Source organism: Grus americana, chromosome 1 (assembly GCF_028858705.1).
Source record: "Grus americana isolate bGruAme1 chromosome 1, bGruAme1.mat, whole genome shotgun sequence".
NCBI classification, from domain to species: Eukaryota; Metazoa; Chordata; class Aves; order Gruiformes; family Gruidae; genus Grus; species Grus americana.
Genome location: NC_072852.1, coordinates 172,964,407 through 172,982,691, shown reverse-complemented (window position 1 = coordinate 172,982,691; position 18,285 = coordinate 172,964,407). Strand labels below are relative to the sequence as shown.

Sequence of the window (18,285 nt, the reverse complement as noted above, 5' to 3'; positions counted from 1 at the left end):
ATTTATTACTCCTCTGCACATTGACTTCATACATCTATTAATCCACAAAACTATAAAAACTATGGGCAGCTTAATATAAACATATGCAAAACAAGTACATGCAGATAAGTATATCAAGCAATCTGCTTCTAATAATTCTGTGAACACACCCAGTCCCTCTTGTAGAATTGTATTTTGAAAATTAAGACAAGCAATGTTGAAGTTACTGGCAAGCAACGCAGCAGTTGTGAATTAAACTCAACTGTCTCTCCACAAAGCATTACACTGCAAAGTCTTGAATGCATAGTTAAGTTGCTCTGATTTGAATGGGTTTTCAGTAGTTAAACATGAAGAAGTTTCTCTTGTACAGCTTGTAGAATTAAGTTACAGTACTTTGGATTATTTTGCTTTTCTAGACACTAAAAGGTTACTTCCATTGGTCTGGGTACTTTTTTTGGGAAACAACTATTTGTCAAAATATAGTTTCAGTTAATCAGAGAATATTTGCAAATTTGGACCTTGATTTCTAAAGGGACCAGAGAGAATAGGTGGTCATCTTTCATCCAGTACCTTCAGCATTTACTTAGAAGGTGGGAAATCTGTGTTTACTTTCTTCTACATTATGGGATCTGAACCAACTTCTTCCAGTTGACAACCATGAAGCCTTATCTCTATGCTAGAAAATATATAGAAGCACAGAGTGATCTCGGGTTTTTTTCCTACTGTTACCTCTCACAATACAAAACCAAATGTATTATTCGGAGCGAAGTGTAGCAACTCAGATGTTTCCACAGGTTACAAACCATTGCTTATTATTTTGCTACCTCCATATTTAAGGACCTTATAATAAAAAAAAGAACAACCCAGCAACAGGAAAAAGTGAAAGATACTTATATTAGAATATTTCACAAGCTTGAAGGTTAGGGTACTCTCCTGGCTTCCCAGGACATGGTAGGAGTTCATACTTCTCCAGGCAGAGGAGAAATATTTTGTCTACATTCAGGAACAATATGCCAAATGTAAACAGTAGGATATAATTAGAACATCTCAAAAGTCATCATAATCAATTTTGAGAGTCCAATCTGTCTTTATTCTTTTTTCTAATGAGTTCTATAATTATATTTTTTGGGGCGGGGGGGGCGAAGGAGGGGAAAGAGGAAGGGAAGAAATAGCATGGTGCGTCATCGTTTATAAAATGATTGTTCTTGCTAAAAGAAAGTTTCTTAAATATCAGTCCGAGCATTTTGTTCAGTTATTCACCAGTTCTACTGATGAGCTATTCTGAGATGTCTTTGTGATATATGAATTCAGAAATGTAAATAATTACGTTGTACACACTTTTCCCAGAAACAAGCAAATAAAAAGATGAATTTAAGGTTTGCCAGATGAGAAACTACTCTAGATAGAACCTCTTACAGAATTCCTCATGAAGGAAAAAATAGTGAAAGGACAACAATGTCTTCTTAGAGGACAAAAAACACCATAAACTATTCAGCAATGTATCAAATTCAAAGTATATGCATGACTAGTGAATATCAAGCAAGAAAACATTCTAGAACAAAACTGCTTACGAAATGCATAGCTTAACAGTAGCTTCCAGCAACAAGAAGTATTTTATGTTTTTAAAAACAATGGTTTAGATTTGCACATATACAGGTAAATAATCCTAATTAACATTCTAGACTACCAGCACACATACAAAAAAATAATCCCCCAAATGAAAAACTGCATAATCATGTAACAATCTGCTTTATCTGTAAACAAAAACCACCCTACATTTGTTGCCCTTTTTCTTCCATATTTCATTTGCCTATTGTTTGAAAACAGGTGTTATTAGATTAGATTAACAGTCACCTTTCTTTACAAAGCAGTAAGAGATAGCTAGATCACATATCACGAAGTTGCTGCAACTCAGGAAGGCAACACTGCATAGTTATATCAAATGAGCTCCCAAATACCAAACTCGAATGTTTACTTTCGAAACAGCATTTTATTAAGCGAATGAAATGAAAATGAATGGAAGGAGAAGAAAAAAGAAACAACCCAAAACATTTTTGAATGCAAAATCTGAATAACCTTGCTATGTTGGCATGCATACCCACCCTTCAGTTTGTGAGAGAGAGATGAAATAGCAGAGGCAGGCCCAGCTACATCACTAGTTTTGTAAATACGCTCACGAGAAGCAAGGCAGCAGGATGGAGTTTCTACAGTGGAAAACAGTGGCACAGAAGCAGCACAGATTCAATGGAAAAAGCAGTAAAGATAAAAACAAGCATTTCAAATGATATGTATCTCCTTTGTTAAGTATTCTGAATTCATTGTTTAGACTCCTACCCTAGTTTTAAATGAGAAGCAGTTACTTCAAGATGTTTTCCCCTGATCTAAATTTTAAAAGAATAAAAGATCTTCTGTGATTTCAGTATTAGTTTCTAGGATCTAAAAATGTAGTATGTGTAGACTAGCCAATGAGATTTATGGTTTATTATAAAAACCAGTATCTAGTTTTCAACTGAACTCTGGTTTTCAATGTGAACTTTTAATCTGTAAATTTAGAGATTTATTATTTGCAACTGCAATATGGCCTTTTAGATGATTAATTCTCACATTCTTTTGAGAAAATTACAGAACACCTAGATGTTTGTGTTGGAAAGTCTCACTAATCACTGGACAGAATGAAGGAAAACATTTTAAACCCGTCAAAATTGTTTTCAAATCTGAATGCACCTCAATAATGTAATGTTTTGAAAAACTTCATGTGGGTAGTGTGAACTTTAGTTTCTCACTACTATCAAGAGACATAACTAGCAGTAGAAGAGTTTCAATCAAACAGTATAGACATGAAAACAAATCTGTATCAACCCTTAAAAATAATTTTGCCTTAAGGAAAAAAAAAGTTAAATTCTGATATAAGCTAAGATAATTTCAGTATAGAGTCTACTGACACCAAACCTGTTAGAAGTACAGCTCCAAATGAAATTTGGAGTGAGGTAATAGTAGGGACTTCTAGTTTCAAGTTTATCATTTTACTTTCCTCTAATGCTGCTTTTAATTCTAATTCCAATTCCTATTCCTTCCTTTAGAAAAAGTAAGTCTAATTCTTGCAGCATTAATAAAGAGCTTGTGTATGTTAGAAGATACTCTGTTTTAGAGACCCTTTTGTACAAACGAAAGAAGACAAGTCTATTGAAAACAAATTATTTCAATTCCTGCACTGCTTAAGACATCTTTTTGTCTGGTACTACATTTATTAACTTGTACACATAAATATACTAAAAACTCCATCTTAAGCAACAACAAGGAGTCTATAGACTCTACAATGAGAAAGTGTTCACACAGGCTTGAAGTAAGAACTTCATTCTCTAAAACAAGAAAAAAATCTCTATTTTCTCAATGCAGTATTAGCATAAATTTAAGAACAGTATACCTACTTTGATGCCTACAAATGCTTTCAAGAGATCCAATACTAACTATATTACTTCCGAGTAGCAGGATGTCATTCCACCAATTTTTAAAGGCAAAATGCAGAAAATCCCATTACGAACACCAAGTAGCAGTGGAGGAACAATGCTGTAAACAGAAGCCTAAAAATGTCAATTTGATATATTAGCGTTCCAGTCTATGAATAATTAAATGAAAATCTGTACTAATCCCAATTTCATGTATGCACATTTTTGCTTCATTCTACGTCTAAGAATACTTACATTTTCTAATATTGTAATCTAGCTTATGTTGAACACTGTCCTGCTTCTCAATCATTTCAAAGGGACCGTGGGTGGAAGAGAATGAGTTTCCCACATCGCCTCCTTGCTGCCTTGGCAAACAATGTATGTCCACCCAGGATAAGTGGTCAGTTACAGGGACCAGCTTTTTGTTCAGGATTCCTTTTTTAATCAGCCCCAAAGACTAGAAAGACTTCAAAGACAGGTAGGCAAGCTCTGTCTCACATCACATTTGAATGTGACAGCTTATCTTCAGTCACATTCTTTCCTTCAACAGGGAAATAGCTCTAGCTTGAAAAGCTATGCAATATGGAGACATAAGAGGCAGTTCAAGCCCTATGGCAGGATGCGGTCTTCTAATAGCGTGCCTATTTCCTCTGAGGAAACAAGAGGTAAGCCAATCCAGGAGGCATGACATACCACCTACTAGTCCACATTGGTCTTTTTTAAACTCCAAACCAGACTGACAAACATCTCTGGAGAGTGGAGATAGCTTAAAGTTTCTTGTGAAATACCACTGCTTTTCTGCATGACGATGAAGGAAAGCACTGACCTGCTTTTGCCCTTTTGCCTAAGCAATGGATGCCTCTTCAAAAAGAGCACATTCCTCTCTTGCTCACTGTTACTGACATGGAAGTTACAATATGGCTCTTAGCCGAATTTCCTCAAGCACTGCAATCAGCATGTCTTTTTTCACATCCTGAAAATGCCAAATGGCACAGCGACAGTTGGACAAGGACTTTTTCATAAGAATATACTGAAGTCAACAAATGTTTGAATATTAAACACTAAAAAGGGAGAAAAATATTAGATACTGTTATAGTAGGGGAATGAGTGAGTGAATGAAAGCAAAAGCTGAAATGCAGTATCATTAGAAAAATATTAGCAAAGTTCATTACCCAAAGGTAGCGTTTGAACCACCAACACTTGAGCCACTTTAAGTTTATTAATTGAAAGAAATATTCCTGTGCCAGAAGGGTAGATAAAAATGATTCTGTAATTTTATAATTTGTAACTACAATTTTTGAAGACGTGATAAGCCAAATTTATTTCTAAGATAAAGCTTGACACAATTTGTGCTCTTCCACTAAATTTTCCCATACCAGTCCCCCCAGGGATGGTTTTGGATTGACCTGGACAAATACATGCTTCATACATATCTTTTGATTATCAAATCTGTAAAGCTTAGGGTATGAAACAGTTTAACTTACTAGCTCAAATTTTCAGGAATGATGCTTCAGCTATACGCAGCATCTGAAAAAAACCAGTTAAACCAATCCTCTCTGGCTGCTTTGCATGACAATTAAGTCATTTCAGCACAATATGGAAGAGATAAGTGTGCTTGGTTAAGAGTATTCTCTCCCTTGATTTTACTGAACCACTACTGAGAAGGGTTATGTGCTCCATATGTGTGCTGGTCTTTTGTGCCCCCTCTACAGTTTAGGAAACATGGATAGAAGCACTGCAGACAAAGCCAGCGGTTCTAAATGCTCTGTAAGAAGCATCCAGAAAGGAAAGGAACAAAACCAAAAAGAAAGTGGTAGCACAATACTGATGGGATGTATCAAGGAACTCCCAACACTGTGGGACCATATGCTGGATTGCAGCTCTGCAGCAGAAATTGGCAAGGAAGCAGTCTGACAGGACACTACAACTGTTTTAAGAGCAGCTCAGCACTGCAGCTTCTGCCTGGACTAAGATGAGTGAGGAAGCAGTAGCTGTGCTGTGGAGCTGCTCAGCGAGCCGCCAGGGCTGCAGTGGAAGAGGGAGAATGTGACAAATGAGGCTAACAAGGCAGGTCCAAAGCCTCTTCAGCCTATAAATCTGTTCTTCATTTGCAAGAGCAACTCCAATGTGAAGAAACACAGCATAAAGGCCTAACATCGGTGACTGCAAGGTCTCAATCCTCCCTCCCCGAGTTCAGTGTTCAACAGCCAATTGTGGAATTTTGATAATTGATGCTGGACAGCACGGCAAAATCCCATCTCCCTGACTTGTCATGTCTAAGGACTTTTATGACCCAGCACACACTGCTGAAGGGTAAGAAACATGATCTTCCTTGACCCTCTAGGCTTCCACACGTCACCTATACTCAGAATCCAAACAGAAATTTGAGTCTTCTGCGCTCTTCACAAAGTTCAGAGACAAATTAATCAAGCCGTCAGTAATAATCTTGCAGCTATGGGAGGCTGCAGTCCTGAGCAATCTGTTACTGATGATCTTAGAAACTTCTCAGAAGCAAGCATACTCAGGCTGGAGTAATTACAGACAGTTTTATTGAAATAATCAAGGAAGAAACATAGATAAACTTGTGCTCTTTCTTGAAAAAAATTCTTGCTAAGATTCCAAGTCAATATAGCTGTTGGTAAACTCCAAGTAGGTTATGCCATCTCTTTTAGCGTTTCTGTACTTTTAACTGCATAAAAGACTGTCAAGAAATTAAAATACATAACAAGAACATCTTAATTTTGTCTGTCCCCATGAAAAAGAAAACAATCTCTCAGCTTTCTTCCCTTGTGTCACCATGCGTGAAAATTAGCAAAGGAATTAAGTAGGACAGAACAATCAGCCATTTGTAGAGGCATAGCAAATAACACAAAACTGAGTAACATAGTTCCCCCTTCTTTTTTATACATTCCCTTCTGTAACAAATTATTTGACCAAACACACAGGACTTGTTAGTTTACCTATTTATGATGTGAAAAAAGAACAGAGATACTTATTATTATTTCAAGCATCATATCTGAGGTGGTCCAAAATTGTACTATTTCCGCAAAACAATAACCAGACACTGTATCAGAAGATAAAAGGTTGTGAAAAGCCCTCTCCCTCTTCCTTAAATAAATTTGGAAACCAAACCAAACCCCAAAACCAGAAACCATTCCTCAGAAAGAACAGCTAGCTACAAACTCTTCTAAAGAAAAACTACAATCTGTCACTGGCATGTTTTATAATCAGACCAACATTTTTTTTCCTGTTATAAAAACCTAAATTAAGGAAATAATTCTAGAGGACATTCAGCCTAACTTTCCTCAGGTTCACGCTTCCAAATAAAGTTTCTCCCCAGGAGGACAGATAAGTGAGGAAGAACAGAAAATGTGTTAGACTAAACTATCTAGGCAGACTTTCAATCAAAACTGGTATTTAGTATATAAACTCTGCAGGCATGGAAATCTAGTCTGGCACAACTGTTTTCAAGTATTAAGATTATCAATTAGTCCCTTTAACATAGCACTTATTGACTAGAAACATTCATTTTAATTTTTAGATCTAACTTTACTGCAGGAAGCATTTAAGGATAGAGCACATAATTTGTAAGTAAAACTAAGCATGTCTAGGGCAAAAATCCAAGTGACTTGATATGGAGCCTTGGGATACGTTGTTTAATGGATTTAACCTTTAATTACATGATTGATTGGTTACAGGAAGCTATAAAGTGCTTTGGAAATAATGAATGAAAAATGCACACTTAAAAAGAGTTTCTGTTACAGTTCTATTAGAGCTGCATCAGTGTTGAACACAGATTAAAAGCCGCAGTGGAATTCAATCCAAATAGAACTTTTCTGTCTAAATATTTTTATTGCATATACGCCTTGCTATTCTAATTAATCTTATATTGTAAATTAATCCATTAGTTTCTAATATGTGAAGTTTCAAGAAATATAGTAATAACAGAATAACTGCTTAAAACAAAATGTTTAATTTAGAGAGTCTTACGTAAGTTTCAAATACCTCTGATAATTTCCTTGACTATTAAATGAAAAAGTATATGAATATAGTCTTACAGGCCTCCCTGACAATATTCTGAATTTGGATGAACCTGTAAATCAAGGATTAACAAATTTGCAAAAGACTAGGGAAGTTCGAACAGGAAATTTTACCCCATGTGATTTTTGCCCTGCTAGAAGGACAAATAACCATATTGGTTGGGATCTTACACTAAGCTAAGATCCCAAATCAGACACAAACTAGAAATTATTTTCCAGTTTCATTATTTTATTTGGAAGGCTACCACTGCACCCCCCCATCTGACTAAAAAAGGCTTCCTTTTCAATCAGGGATCCTTATTAAAAGACAAACCATGGATGCAGCTCACTGAATACAGTTTATCTACATCTGTTGGACAGGCACATCCATTGAGCAAGATCTTGTTGGGCAGCTAACAAAAACATGTTGACAGCTTTTCTTTCCGTACAATAGAGATCTAAATGCTAAAGGACAAATCATCTGAAGTTTGAAATAAGACAATGAGGGTTATGTTTGATGCACATTTGAATAAGAAAGTCTGATTTTACTACTCTGAACAAGAGAGCTACAAGTGATAGGAAAGAATATACAACTGACAAATTCTCAATGACGGCGCGCTGATGCCACTGGCAATTAGCTGTTTATCTGAGTAGGTTTTGGAATATTCTGATTTCAGGATGCTGGTTTAAGTCCAGCATAAGTACAGAAGATCACTGTCAGAATATTTCTGATAGTCTTTATAAAAGTGAATTAAGAGATTTTAATCTAGTTCTCACAGGAAGCACTTCACTGTCACTTCAATAAGCTGAGCTGGACAGATCCAGGACTGCATAGACATAGAGACTGAACTGACTAGGAGGGTCTCACAAGAAAGAACTGAGGCACTTCTGAAGGACAGTTTATGGGAGACGGAAGAAAACTAGTATTTCTGTGACGCATGCTATACCTGTCCTCTATATAAGGACGAATTTACTGCAATATCTGCTCTCCATCATGAATGATGAGCTTTTAGTTTTCATTAATCAAAAACTGAGCAGTTTCCTGACCTCCCATCAGTAATCAGGTTAACTGACTGCTGATTGCACCTCTAGGTGCAAACTTTCATGTCTATGCCAAGCCTGTGAGCACCCAACAGAAGACTGCCAGAGCCCTTCTTATGAGTAGTGCCAAGTTGTTCCCACTTTCCAGCTACATCCCTAAAGTTAGAAATAGGAATTTAGGAGGCAAGAAAATTTAATAATTATGAATTTACTGCAGTCCATTTTTGATGTTAAAATTATCAACATTTTGTACCGTATAAAATATTTACATTACAAACCCAGAGTTGCATATAATGTTGGAAAAGTACTTTTATGACTTATCTACACTGCAGAACACACAGTAAAGCAAAATATTGTCAATGTTGAAATTAAAGTTGAACAAGTGTACTTCTTTAGGAGCATTACCTCACATGCTTCTGAATCATGAAAAACTTAACAAAACAAAACCAGAAAGGTGCACTGAAGGATGATTAGTAGCTGGTAAGCAACCAAGAACAGCAATGTCAGAGCTGCAGAAATGGACTGATGAGGCAGGTAAGGCTGACAAACTTACTCTGAAGCTGTGGCTGAGGCTGCTGGAAGGAAAGGGGCTGTCCGAACACAAATGGACTGTGGACTAGGGAAGAGGGAGGTTTTGCAGCTTGATCAAAGATGGAAGGAGCTGGGAGATTTGGCCGTGACTGAATGGAATTCAGTATGGCACTCAGTTGGTCACCTGTAGTGGGCAAAACAGTCAAAACTACAACCTGTTACTTGTCATTCTCCAGAAAGGCAGAGTAAAATGGTGCTCAATTAAAGTTTAAATGACGATAATTGCTCATAAATCTTATTTAGCCACATACAACTCTGGTTGTGGCTAAACATAAAAATCTCACCCCATGCATGGAAATAAAATTACTGAAAAGTACAAGCAGGGTTTTTAAGGATCGTGGATATTTTACTGCAATTATTTACAACATTTCAAAACAGCGATTTATATTTGCCTTGCTAAAAAATGAAGAGCAGCCAAGAAAAAAAAACAGAAATCCCTAGCATTTACAATAATATACACATGCAACAGAACATGCAGAAAAAGATTAGAAAAATTGATGAGAAGGGAAAGATAACATGTAATTAGGCTTTGGCAAGTGTATTTCTGTGCCAAGGCTGTGGTAAATATTTGCTTGTTTTTGCAAATATCTTTAAAAGTATTCTGTCATGCTGTTTTTCAAGATCAGATTGAAGGTAATTTTTAAAAAGTAAGTACCAATTAGGAACTGGTTTTTTTAAGAACTACATATGTTTATTGTGAGGCAAATGAAGGCCTTCAAAAAACTAGCATGTTAAAAACAGAGTTTTAATTTCTGAATGCCCATTCTCCAAAAACTCTATGTGAGCATTAGAAATACATGAATTCTACACTAAGAAGGCAGAGTTTATCACACCATGTTAGAACTTGAAGTATACTTAGTAATATGAGCTGGGAGACATCAAGAGTTTGAGAGCATCTCAGATTTGAATCATCACAAAGTAAATCCACTTTATTCTGCAAATTCCTATCATTTTGACAGCATTCTAGAAATCCTAGTAAAAAAATTAGCAGCTAATACAGAATTTACAGCTCACTGAATTTACAACATTTTTGGGTGATTATCAATTGTCTTTTCATGGAATTAGAGAACAACTGGTGGGTGTGTGGAACCCTGTATTACTTAAGAACTCCAAAATTAAATTTTGCATTTACTTTCTTGATATTTTGGTTTCAAAATTGAGAGAACAAAAATACCAGAAAATATCTGGAATGTCTTTCTAAATAATCATCTACAAGTATCAATAAATCCATTTTATTCTACTGTTTTGGAAGTAGTATACCTAAAAAAATATTGGATCCAGTACTTGGGCAGCAATCATTCCTACCTTAATAACCCAGAAGTGATTGACGTGTTTGACAAAGTGCTACTCAAATATGACAGGCCTATTTCCTAAAATGAGTAATTATTTTAAAGGGAAGAAGAGGCTGAAAGTCACTAGCCCACAATAATTAAATACGGAGGTGGGTAGGGCCATTCATGAGGAATATTAAAGACTTGCCTGGAATGTAGAAGGCTGGAATAGAGAAGACTTAGCTAAATTAAACAGAATGATTGTGGGAGTTATGTCTTCTGCCTTGCAGGTAATACTGTAAACACAGACCTATTACATGGGGATCTTTACATTTGACCAAGAGTTTGAAATGCTTATAGATGGTGACTGAATTTTCATTGAAACTAGTGCATCCCTACAGAAGTTCTTTTAACAAACAAGCAGCTCCAAAAGACCTGCTTCATTCGGAAAGTACCCTAACAAGTTGTGCTTGTGCCTTCAGTTTATTTTCCCACAAAACTCAAAGTTTCTTAAACCTAAGAATGCAAAAATACTGTATATAAAGCTGAAGAATTTTATTTTTGGGGAAAGTAATATCATTATTCTTTCAATATAGTTGTCAATGACTCTCCACTCTCGGGCAATTCAAAAGAAATTACATTACATGGAATGAATAAAGTCATCTAGCCGAGTTGCTCACTCACACTAAACATCACAGCTCGAGGGTATGTCGAGAGAATAATGTGTATAAAATGACATGGAATTCAATACCAGGAGTAGCTTCTAAACTTTCTGTAACTGTAATATCCCAAAGAAACACCCTAGAAACTGTTTTAAGACAGGATATATAAAAAGAATCACTATGTCTTCAGAAACTAGGATGCTTATTAATATAGCATATTGATCTCTAAGGTTTTATCTTTGGACAGCACAGGAAAAAAATTCTTTTCTTAATATGCTTATGCAGAAAAAGAATAGATAATACTTTTGCACTATTCTACAGTTGACATTAAGACACAATCTGTAAAACTGCCTCACACACTGAACATCTTTAACACTTCCACTTTTCTGATTCAATTGTTACTTTGAAACGAGTATGGCTGAATTGGGAAAAGCAGTTCTATATAAAAAAGCCCTAATAAAAGGGTTTCCTATAGCAATGCATGGACAAGTATGAACTGCTTCTTTATGCAGTAAAACACTGTGAACTGATATAAACCTATTTACTGTCATGAAAATAAAAGACTAGAACATTTAGGAATAATTTTTCCCTCATCTTTTCTCCTTAATTTAAAACACGTCTTAAGTTATTTTATTTAGGACAACATATGCTGGTGTCAAGAACATAGCACACCTTAGGCTCATGTTCATAGTGCCATGGACAGAGTACAGCGATGTAAGAGTAGCTCTTAACAAAGCTCTGTGTTTCAAATAATATTTCACAAGGACATCTGCCTCAGCAGAAGTCTCTTCTATATTATTAAACCTTCTAGATCTAATCAATGAATGAACAGAAGGCATGCAGTTTGAGTTTATTGTGAAGGCTTATATATATTGATATCTTGCCAACAAAATAAACCATGGTTAAAGGAAACAATTATTTTATGTCAGTAAAATTAACAAACCCAGCATTTGTAACTGGTATCTATGTGATTGAAAGGTACCTTCAGTTTTAAAACTTAAATCTCAAATGGTATCTTTTATCTCGCCATCTCATTAATGGCACTTAAAAAATGTCAAGACAGCTAAGAAATCTTTACAAATGTTCCGATCATTTTAAACCCCATGTTTTTCATATCTTGTTTTACAAGTATCCATTTTTCATTTCTGCGTTATAGTTTTGTGCCTACCACTATATAGAAAGCCTCAACTGATGATCCTTTTTATACAGAGTACTTGGATTGAGTGAAATTAAAGCAGAGAAAAAAGCAGTTACAACATCAACTACGTGTTTTGTAAACCACCTTGCAGCTCACTGCACTACTGCTTATGTCTTTTGGAGGACATTGGGTGGTGCCTAACAGAGTAAGAAATGACTAACAAAAACATAAACAGAGTTAAGAAAAACATCATTTTCTAAAACGTGAGTGTAAAAACATACCTTTATTATTTCCAAGGCCATAATCAAACCCTTGTCCATTACTACAGCTTGTCCCCTTACTGAAAGCTTGTATTGAAAAAGGACTTGGGGGAGGAGTCTGAACATTTTGATCTAGAAGGACTTGTTCTGTAAAAAAACCCACATCACTTCAGAATTAGACCTCTTAGTAACTGATTTACATTGGAAAGATGAGTCACAAGGCAAAAAAGTGATATTTTTTTTCCAGACAGCACTCTACCACTCTACTCAATTCTCTTCAGAAAGAAAAGCATATCTCTCTTCTTTAGAGCTCTAAAAATAAAAAGAAGACTTAATACCACACAGGCTGTTTTATGTTTTGCCTGAATTGCTGCCAGCTTTGCCATCATATGCCACTAAGGAACAGACTTGACACTTTGTTTTTCAGACATCACGTCATTCAATGCTTATTCTTTGGATAGCAACTGTTAAATTCGTTTGACAAAGCTGGGTGGAGAAAAGATAGTTTCCAGAGTGACAAACTCAGAGCCGATAAACTTTTAATCCTGGATATCCCCTTAATATTTCACAGGACATAAGACATTTTTTCCCCTGACAGATTTATTCATATCTGACACCGAGTACTACAGTTTTGCTTTCTGTATGGTAGTAAAAAAGCCTCAAACAAAACCAGCTTGGGGTCTTTCAGAACATCTGTAACAACTAAAGAGCCAAGATAAATGAGATAAAGAACCCACTTGATTTAGGGAGGCATTATTGACTTATGTGGTCAGAAATAGCATTCTAAGTGATTATCTGTAAGAAATAATTCACATGAAAACTTCCACATGCAGGTTAAAAGCTCATGTTGGCACCTTGAACAACTTTTTCTTTTGTAAACATACTAAAGTTAATGTGGATTCAATTAAAACAAAAATCATAACTTTTCTAAGAGCCATTTTTAGAAATTTCATTTCAGAGTATAAACTTTTATAGAAAACACATACTTACATTAAAAAAAATTATCAGTGAGAAGATTGAAAATTTACACTGTTTAAAAAAGAATGAAACTAGCATTTTCTCAATTAGAGGCAACTCTAGATCTTGCTACAGTGTTTCAGCTGAAGTATCTGGATACCCACCCACAGACTTGAGCATTCAGTATGACTTTTGCTTTGTCTCTGAAAGAAATCCTACTTTTTTTCCTCAGAATTTCATTATCATTTTATTAAATAATGAAAATACAAAAGCAGTCTGAAAGATGGCATTATTTATGCATAAAAATATAGAGAGTTGCAAATCTAGTTGGAGCTCCTCCAAATCCTAATTATTTCCCTCCAGCAAAAGCACTGAAACTGATGACAAAGAGTATTCCTAATTAATTTCATGGCAAATAAAAGTTTAAATAATTTTCAGACGTGGCTTAAGCGCATTAGCTTTACTTGGTACTGAGACGGACTAGGAACATAGAAAAGCCTGGAGCTTGCATTCTTTGTGTGAGAAGAACAATGTACTTGAAGACGTCCTTTGGTAACACTACATAAGTATCAAGAATATGAAGACAGACCTTTAAAGAAGTGTCTTGTTTAAATTCTTCCAAATTTAAGAATTCTTTCTTAAAGCATAGATATCCCTTGAGAAATTATAGAAAAGATGAAATGACAGATAAATTACTGAACCTGGAAAAGACTACTTAAAATATGCAAAATACTGTCAAGTGACTTAAACGTAGGTTATATCTATTCCTCAAAAGAAGTACTGTTGAATGGAAAATTTTGCGCTCTGCTTAATTTATTAACTTCAAAGAGATGATTTTCTACTGGAAAAGCAAACAGCCTCATATTAGGATAGAAAATTATGAAGTTAACAACCCTATTATTGAATACGTGCGCTTTCAACAGTAAAGTATTGGTCCAATAGACAGACACTTATTTTCTAGAATCTACTTTGGCTCTTTGAGAACCTCAGAACTTGAAATTATCAGACATAACTAAAAATGGAGAATCTATGACTTCAAAAAAGACACTGTGCTAAGTATTAAGTAAAAGTCAAGCAGCAACAGCCTACAACAAACACTTATGTATTAGCAAGGAATTGCTTTGTTTTAATATGGTAACATGATGATAATTATCCAAGTATCTAGGTGTGAAATAATTTTCAGCACAACATGTCAAAACCAGAAAAAGGACAAAGAGTCTCTTATAATGAACAGTAAGAGGCTGACAGTAAGTACTATCTAAAACCACAAGTATAACATGACTGCTGAGCTAGAAGTTTTTCAGGAAGACAGCTTTTGGAAAACAGATACATTATATCCCATAAAAGGAGTGGGAAGATTATAAATTGAAAACATTCAGATTTATTCAGAAAACAGAGAAATGTATGTTGAAGGAAAAAAAAAAAAAAAAGAAAGGCTTGAAGAAAGTAACTCTTCAAGTGAGATCAAACAAACCAGCTTCTAGGGAACTCTACCAAAAATTTTATTATCAACAGAAGAACCTTAACTGTTTCTTTGTCAGAATATCTGTAACAAAATCATGCTAATGAAGATCCACAGTAATTTTTACTAGACATTGGAAAGACAAGAGGGGCACACTGGACACCTGGGGTGCTGTCTCCAGTTTCAGGCCCCCATCAGAAGGCAGACTGAAATGAGCTTACTGGAGGCCACCGAGACAGTCAGAGCAGTAGAGCTTACATCATCTAAGAAGAGATCTGGGTCTGTTCTCTTAAAAAGAGAAAGTTAAAGTGAGATCTTATTGCTTCCTTCGACTACCTAATTGAAGGGTTCATGGAAGATGAAGCCAGACTCATCTCGGAGGTTCACAGTAATAGGACAAGAGACAAGAAACAAAAGTTGCAGCAACTGATTAGGTATTACCAAAATTTTTCACCACAAAGGGGAGTCAAATACTGAAACAGGTTGTCCAGAGAGGCTGGAGATAGTTAGAACTTGACCAGACAAAGGCCTGAGCAACCTGATATGCACTGACAGGGAGGTTGGATAGATGATCTCCTCCAGGGGTATAAATACTGACAGATCACTCCGTGTCTCATATTTTAAGGGAATATAAGTATCCTATAATCATGCACAGGAGAACTCATCCAGATGGGCTGAGACTATCTGTTAGGGAAATAACAGTTTCAGAATACCTCAAGGTATTCATATGAAGCATTCAGGGCGAAAGAAAGCTACTTCAGATCAGTAACAATTGCCTGTTTGTAGATCAACAAGAAAGATGCTTAAAGCGGGGGAGGGAGGGAGAGAAGACAATAAAAAGTTTCTGTACTAACATGTTTTGTTTTATTATTTCTAGGTCTTACCCAATCTGAACATGTATTATCAAGACAGGAATTCTGCATTTTAAGAGAATGCAATCATACTTTGCTAACTAGAATAATTAACTAATTTGATATTAATTTTAAATACAGAGTTAAAAAACATGTTAACAGGTTTTTAATAGGATGCTGTGTGACAGAACTAACAAACTTAACAAAATCAAAAGCAACATAAATAATTAATTCTGCTCTGCTTTTCATAGACACACAAAATAGGCCAAAGAAAGTTAATAAAAATGCACAATTACTTATTTAAAAATGATCCCCATAGCTAAAAGAAGGATGGTTAAAATTATGATCCATAACTTGGTACGGAAGAAAACATGGGGAAAATATATTAACTGTTCTTTTGAAACATATTTAAATAATGTTTGTAAACAACTTTGAAGTCCAACTGCGTAAAGTAACTCAAATGAAAAAGTGCCAAATTCATGTTATACCTGTTTAAAACTCAGTTCCTTCTTTATTTGTCCTGTTTAGATTGCTTAATTTTTTTCCTAAGTTAATTTAAAAAACAAAACAAAACAACAACTTGCCATCTTCGTGTCGGAGGTACTGGTTTCCACCTCTGTCTCTAGCTAACGACCATGCCTCGCCTTCATCGCTTTCACAGAACTCTACCATGCTGTTCTTATCCATTTGCACCCATGTACCTTCTGAATTAGTCACCTGATGCACACACATAAAAAAAAGCATAATTTATTGACTTTTCAAATAATTCAGTAGCATGATTCAGCAACTTATTACAGTATTTGAAAAACACCTCCATTCCAATCTTTATATTACAAAGCAAATGTTAAAAAAAATTAAAAATTTCTTAAATTAAGGCCACAGGCTGAGGCAGATTGAAGGACCAAAACTATTTATGGCACAGTTAGGAGTATTTCCAGAAATCTTACACCTGTTTATGTTCAGAAGAAGCAAAACACCAACACCACAACTTTAGAACATCCAAACAAGCCTAAATAAAAACTTGAAGGAGATATTCACCAAAATATGCCTTTTTATTTGTGGCTGCAACAGTAGAATAATAACACCAAGTTATGTATGAAAAGTTCGTACGAGTACTAGTTTTGTTCCTGACATTATATTTAGGAAATAGCATGACACACTTCATCCTTAAGCCCTTATTAACCATAAAACACCACAACTGGACAACTGGGAACAGTAGCAACAGTTCAGCAACTGAACAAAGGAATACAATCAATACAGAGAAACAGAATAATCTGTTAATTGGTTAGGTCCTAGAAAAACTTTTCAATGAAACAAAATTCTTTCAAAGAATATGACAAAAAAGTAGAACAAGAAACATAATTTTTAAGGAATACCATAACAGAAATATATAAGCAAGCATACGTAACTGCAGTACAATTTTAACATTATTCAAATCAATGCACACATCTAAAATGCAAAAGACATCATGGCATTAGTATTTATAATATAAACCAAGTTCAAAGGTTAATACTTATCACGAGGGTTGGAAAAGCAAACCTGTACAGGGGCAGATTCTTTTGTTGCGTTTACTACTGTTATATACTGGTATCTATGAAGACATGAACTGAAGCTACAAGGATCCATACCTCGCCCACTGCCTTGACTTTGTTTCCCAGAACTAACATTCCAATTGGGATACCTCTAAGGTTAGGGCAGCTTCTGATGTTGTGACCTGATGGGCCAGTCTTCACTACCTTGTACACTCCAGGTCCACCTCGAAGGAATGGCATATCTTGTTCTTGCATCACTGCTTCCTGTGGGCAGTGTGAATTTAGGTCTTTGAAAAAATCATCAGTATTAGACCTAGATTCCTGAGAAATTAAAAAAAAAAAAGGCAAAACAAAACAGAACAGAATAAAACCTATTAATAATACCTTTGAACTCTTAAGATAAGAAATACTTATTTCAAGACTACAATAGCTAAATGTCAAAACTAAGAGAGATACTAGTTACATCGCTAATTTTAGTGTGGATTGATAAACAACTAACTACGAGTGAATTGCATATTAATTGAAAAGTCACCATATTGCTCTTGAAACAAAAGAGGTATAAATGTAACCATTTATATAAAAGCAGTATCTCATCTCTACCATTTAGGGGTAAATTATTTACTCTAACCGCTTTCACTACACCTTGTTTCATACTGACATTTATCAGGATACACACTCATTCCTCCTGCTGCATTTGTGAAATTTTGTGAAAAAGTCTGGGGCTATGTAAAGGGAATTTGAATATTATCTTTCTCTAAATGATATGCTTCTTTTTTGACTTCACATTTAGAATACATTGTTAATTTAGAGTAAAGGTAAAATTGTGACAGAGTAACAGCAACACCATAGATTCTTAAACGCACATATAAATATTAGTGCATATTTATTATTTTCACTATGACAATAAAAGTGGCCTGGAAATTTATTTCATCTGGTACCAATTACAGATGAAATATATACCCAAATCTGAAATGAGCAAACACTTTTTGAGTTCCCTACCAAGAAAAATTGGTAGTTACTAAAAGAAGACAAATATTAGCATAGATTTTTCAGCCAGCCATAGCTTAATAAAAAAG

The 18,285-nt window shown here is 35.2% G+C and overlaps 1 protein-coding gene across 16 annotated transcripts in view; it reads right to left on the bottom strand.

Moving 5' to 3' along the window:
* MYCBP2 (MYC binding protein 2) overlaps window positions 1-18,285 on the bottom strand; it is a 205,067-nt gene that overhangs the window by 40,412 nt on the left and 146,370 nt on the right. For 6 of the 16 annotated variants that reach the window (XM_054825908.1, XM_054825926.1, XM_054825956.1 and 3 more), the window contains 5 exons: window positions 17,306-17,530; window positions 16,262-16,394; window positions 12,429-12,554; window positions 9,039-9,224; window positions 2,082-2,183 (listed from right to left, as the gene is read on the bottom strand). In XM_054825908.1, coding sequence (XP_054681883.1) covers window positions 2,082-2,183; window positions 9,039-9,224; window positions 12,429-12,554; window positions 16,262-16,394; window positions 17,306-17,530 — 772 coding nt within the window. The remainder of the gene's footprint in view (window positions 1-2,081; window positions 2,184-9,038; window positions 9,225-12,428; window positions 12,555-16,261; window positions 16,395-17,305; window positions 17,531-18,285) is intronic. The other 10 variants (XM_054825935.1, XM_054825963.1, XM_054826000.1 and 7 more) reach the window with 7 other exon arrangements.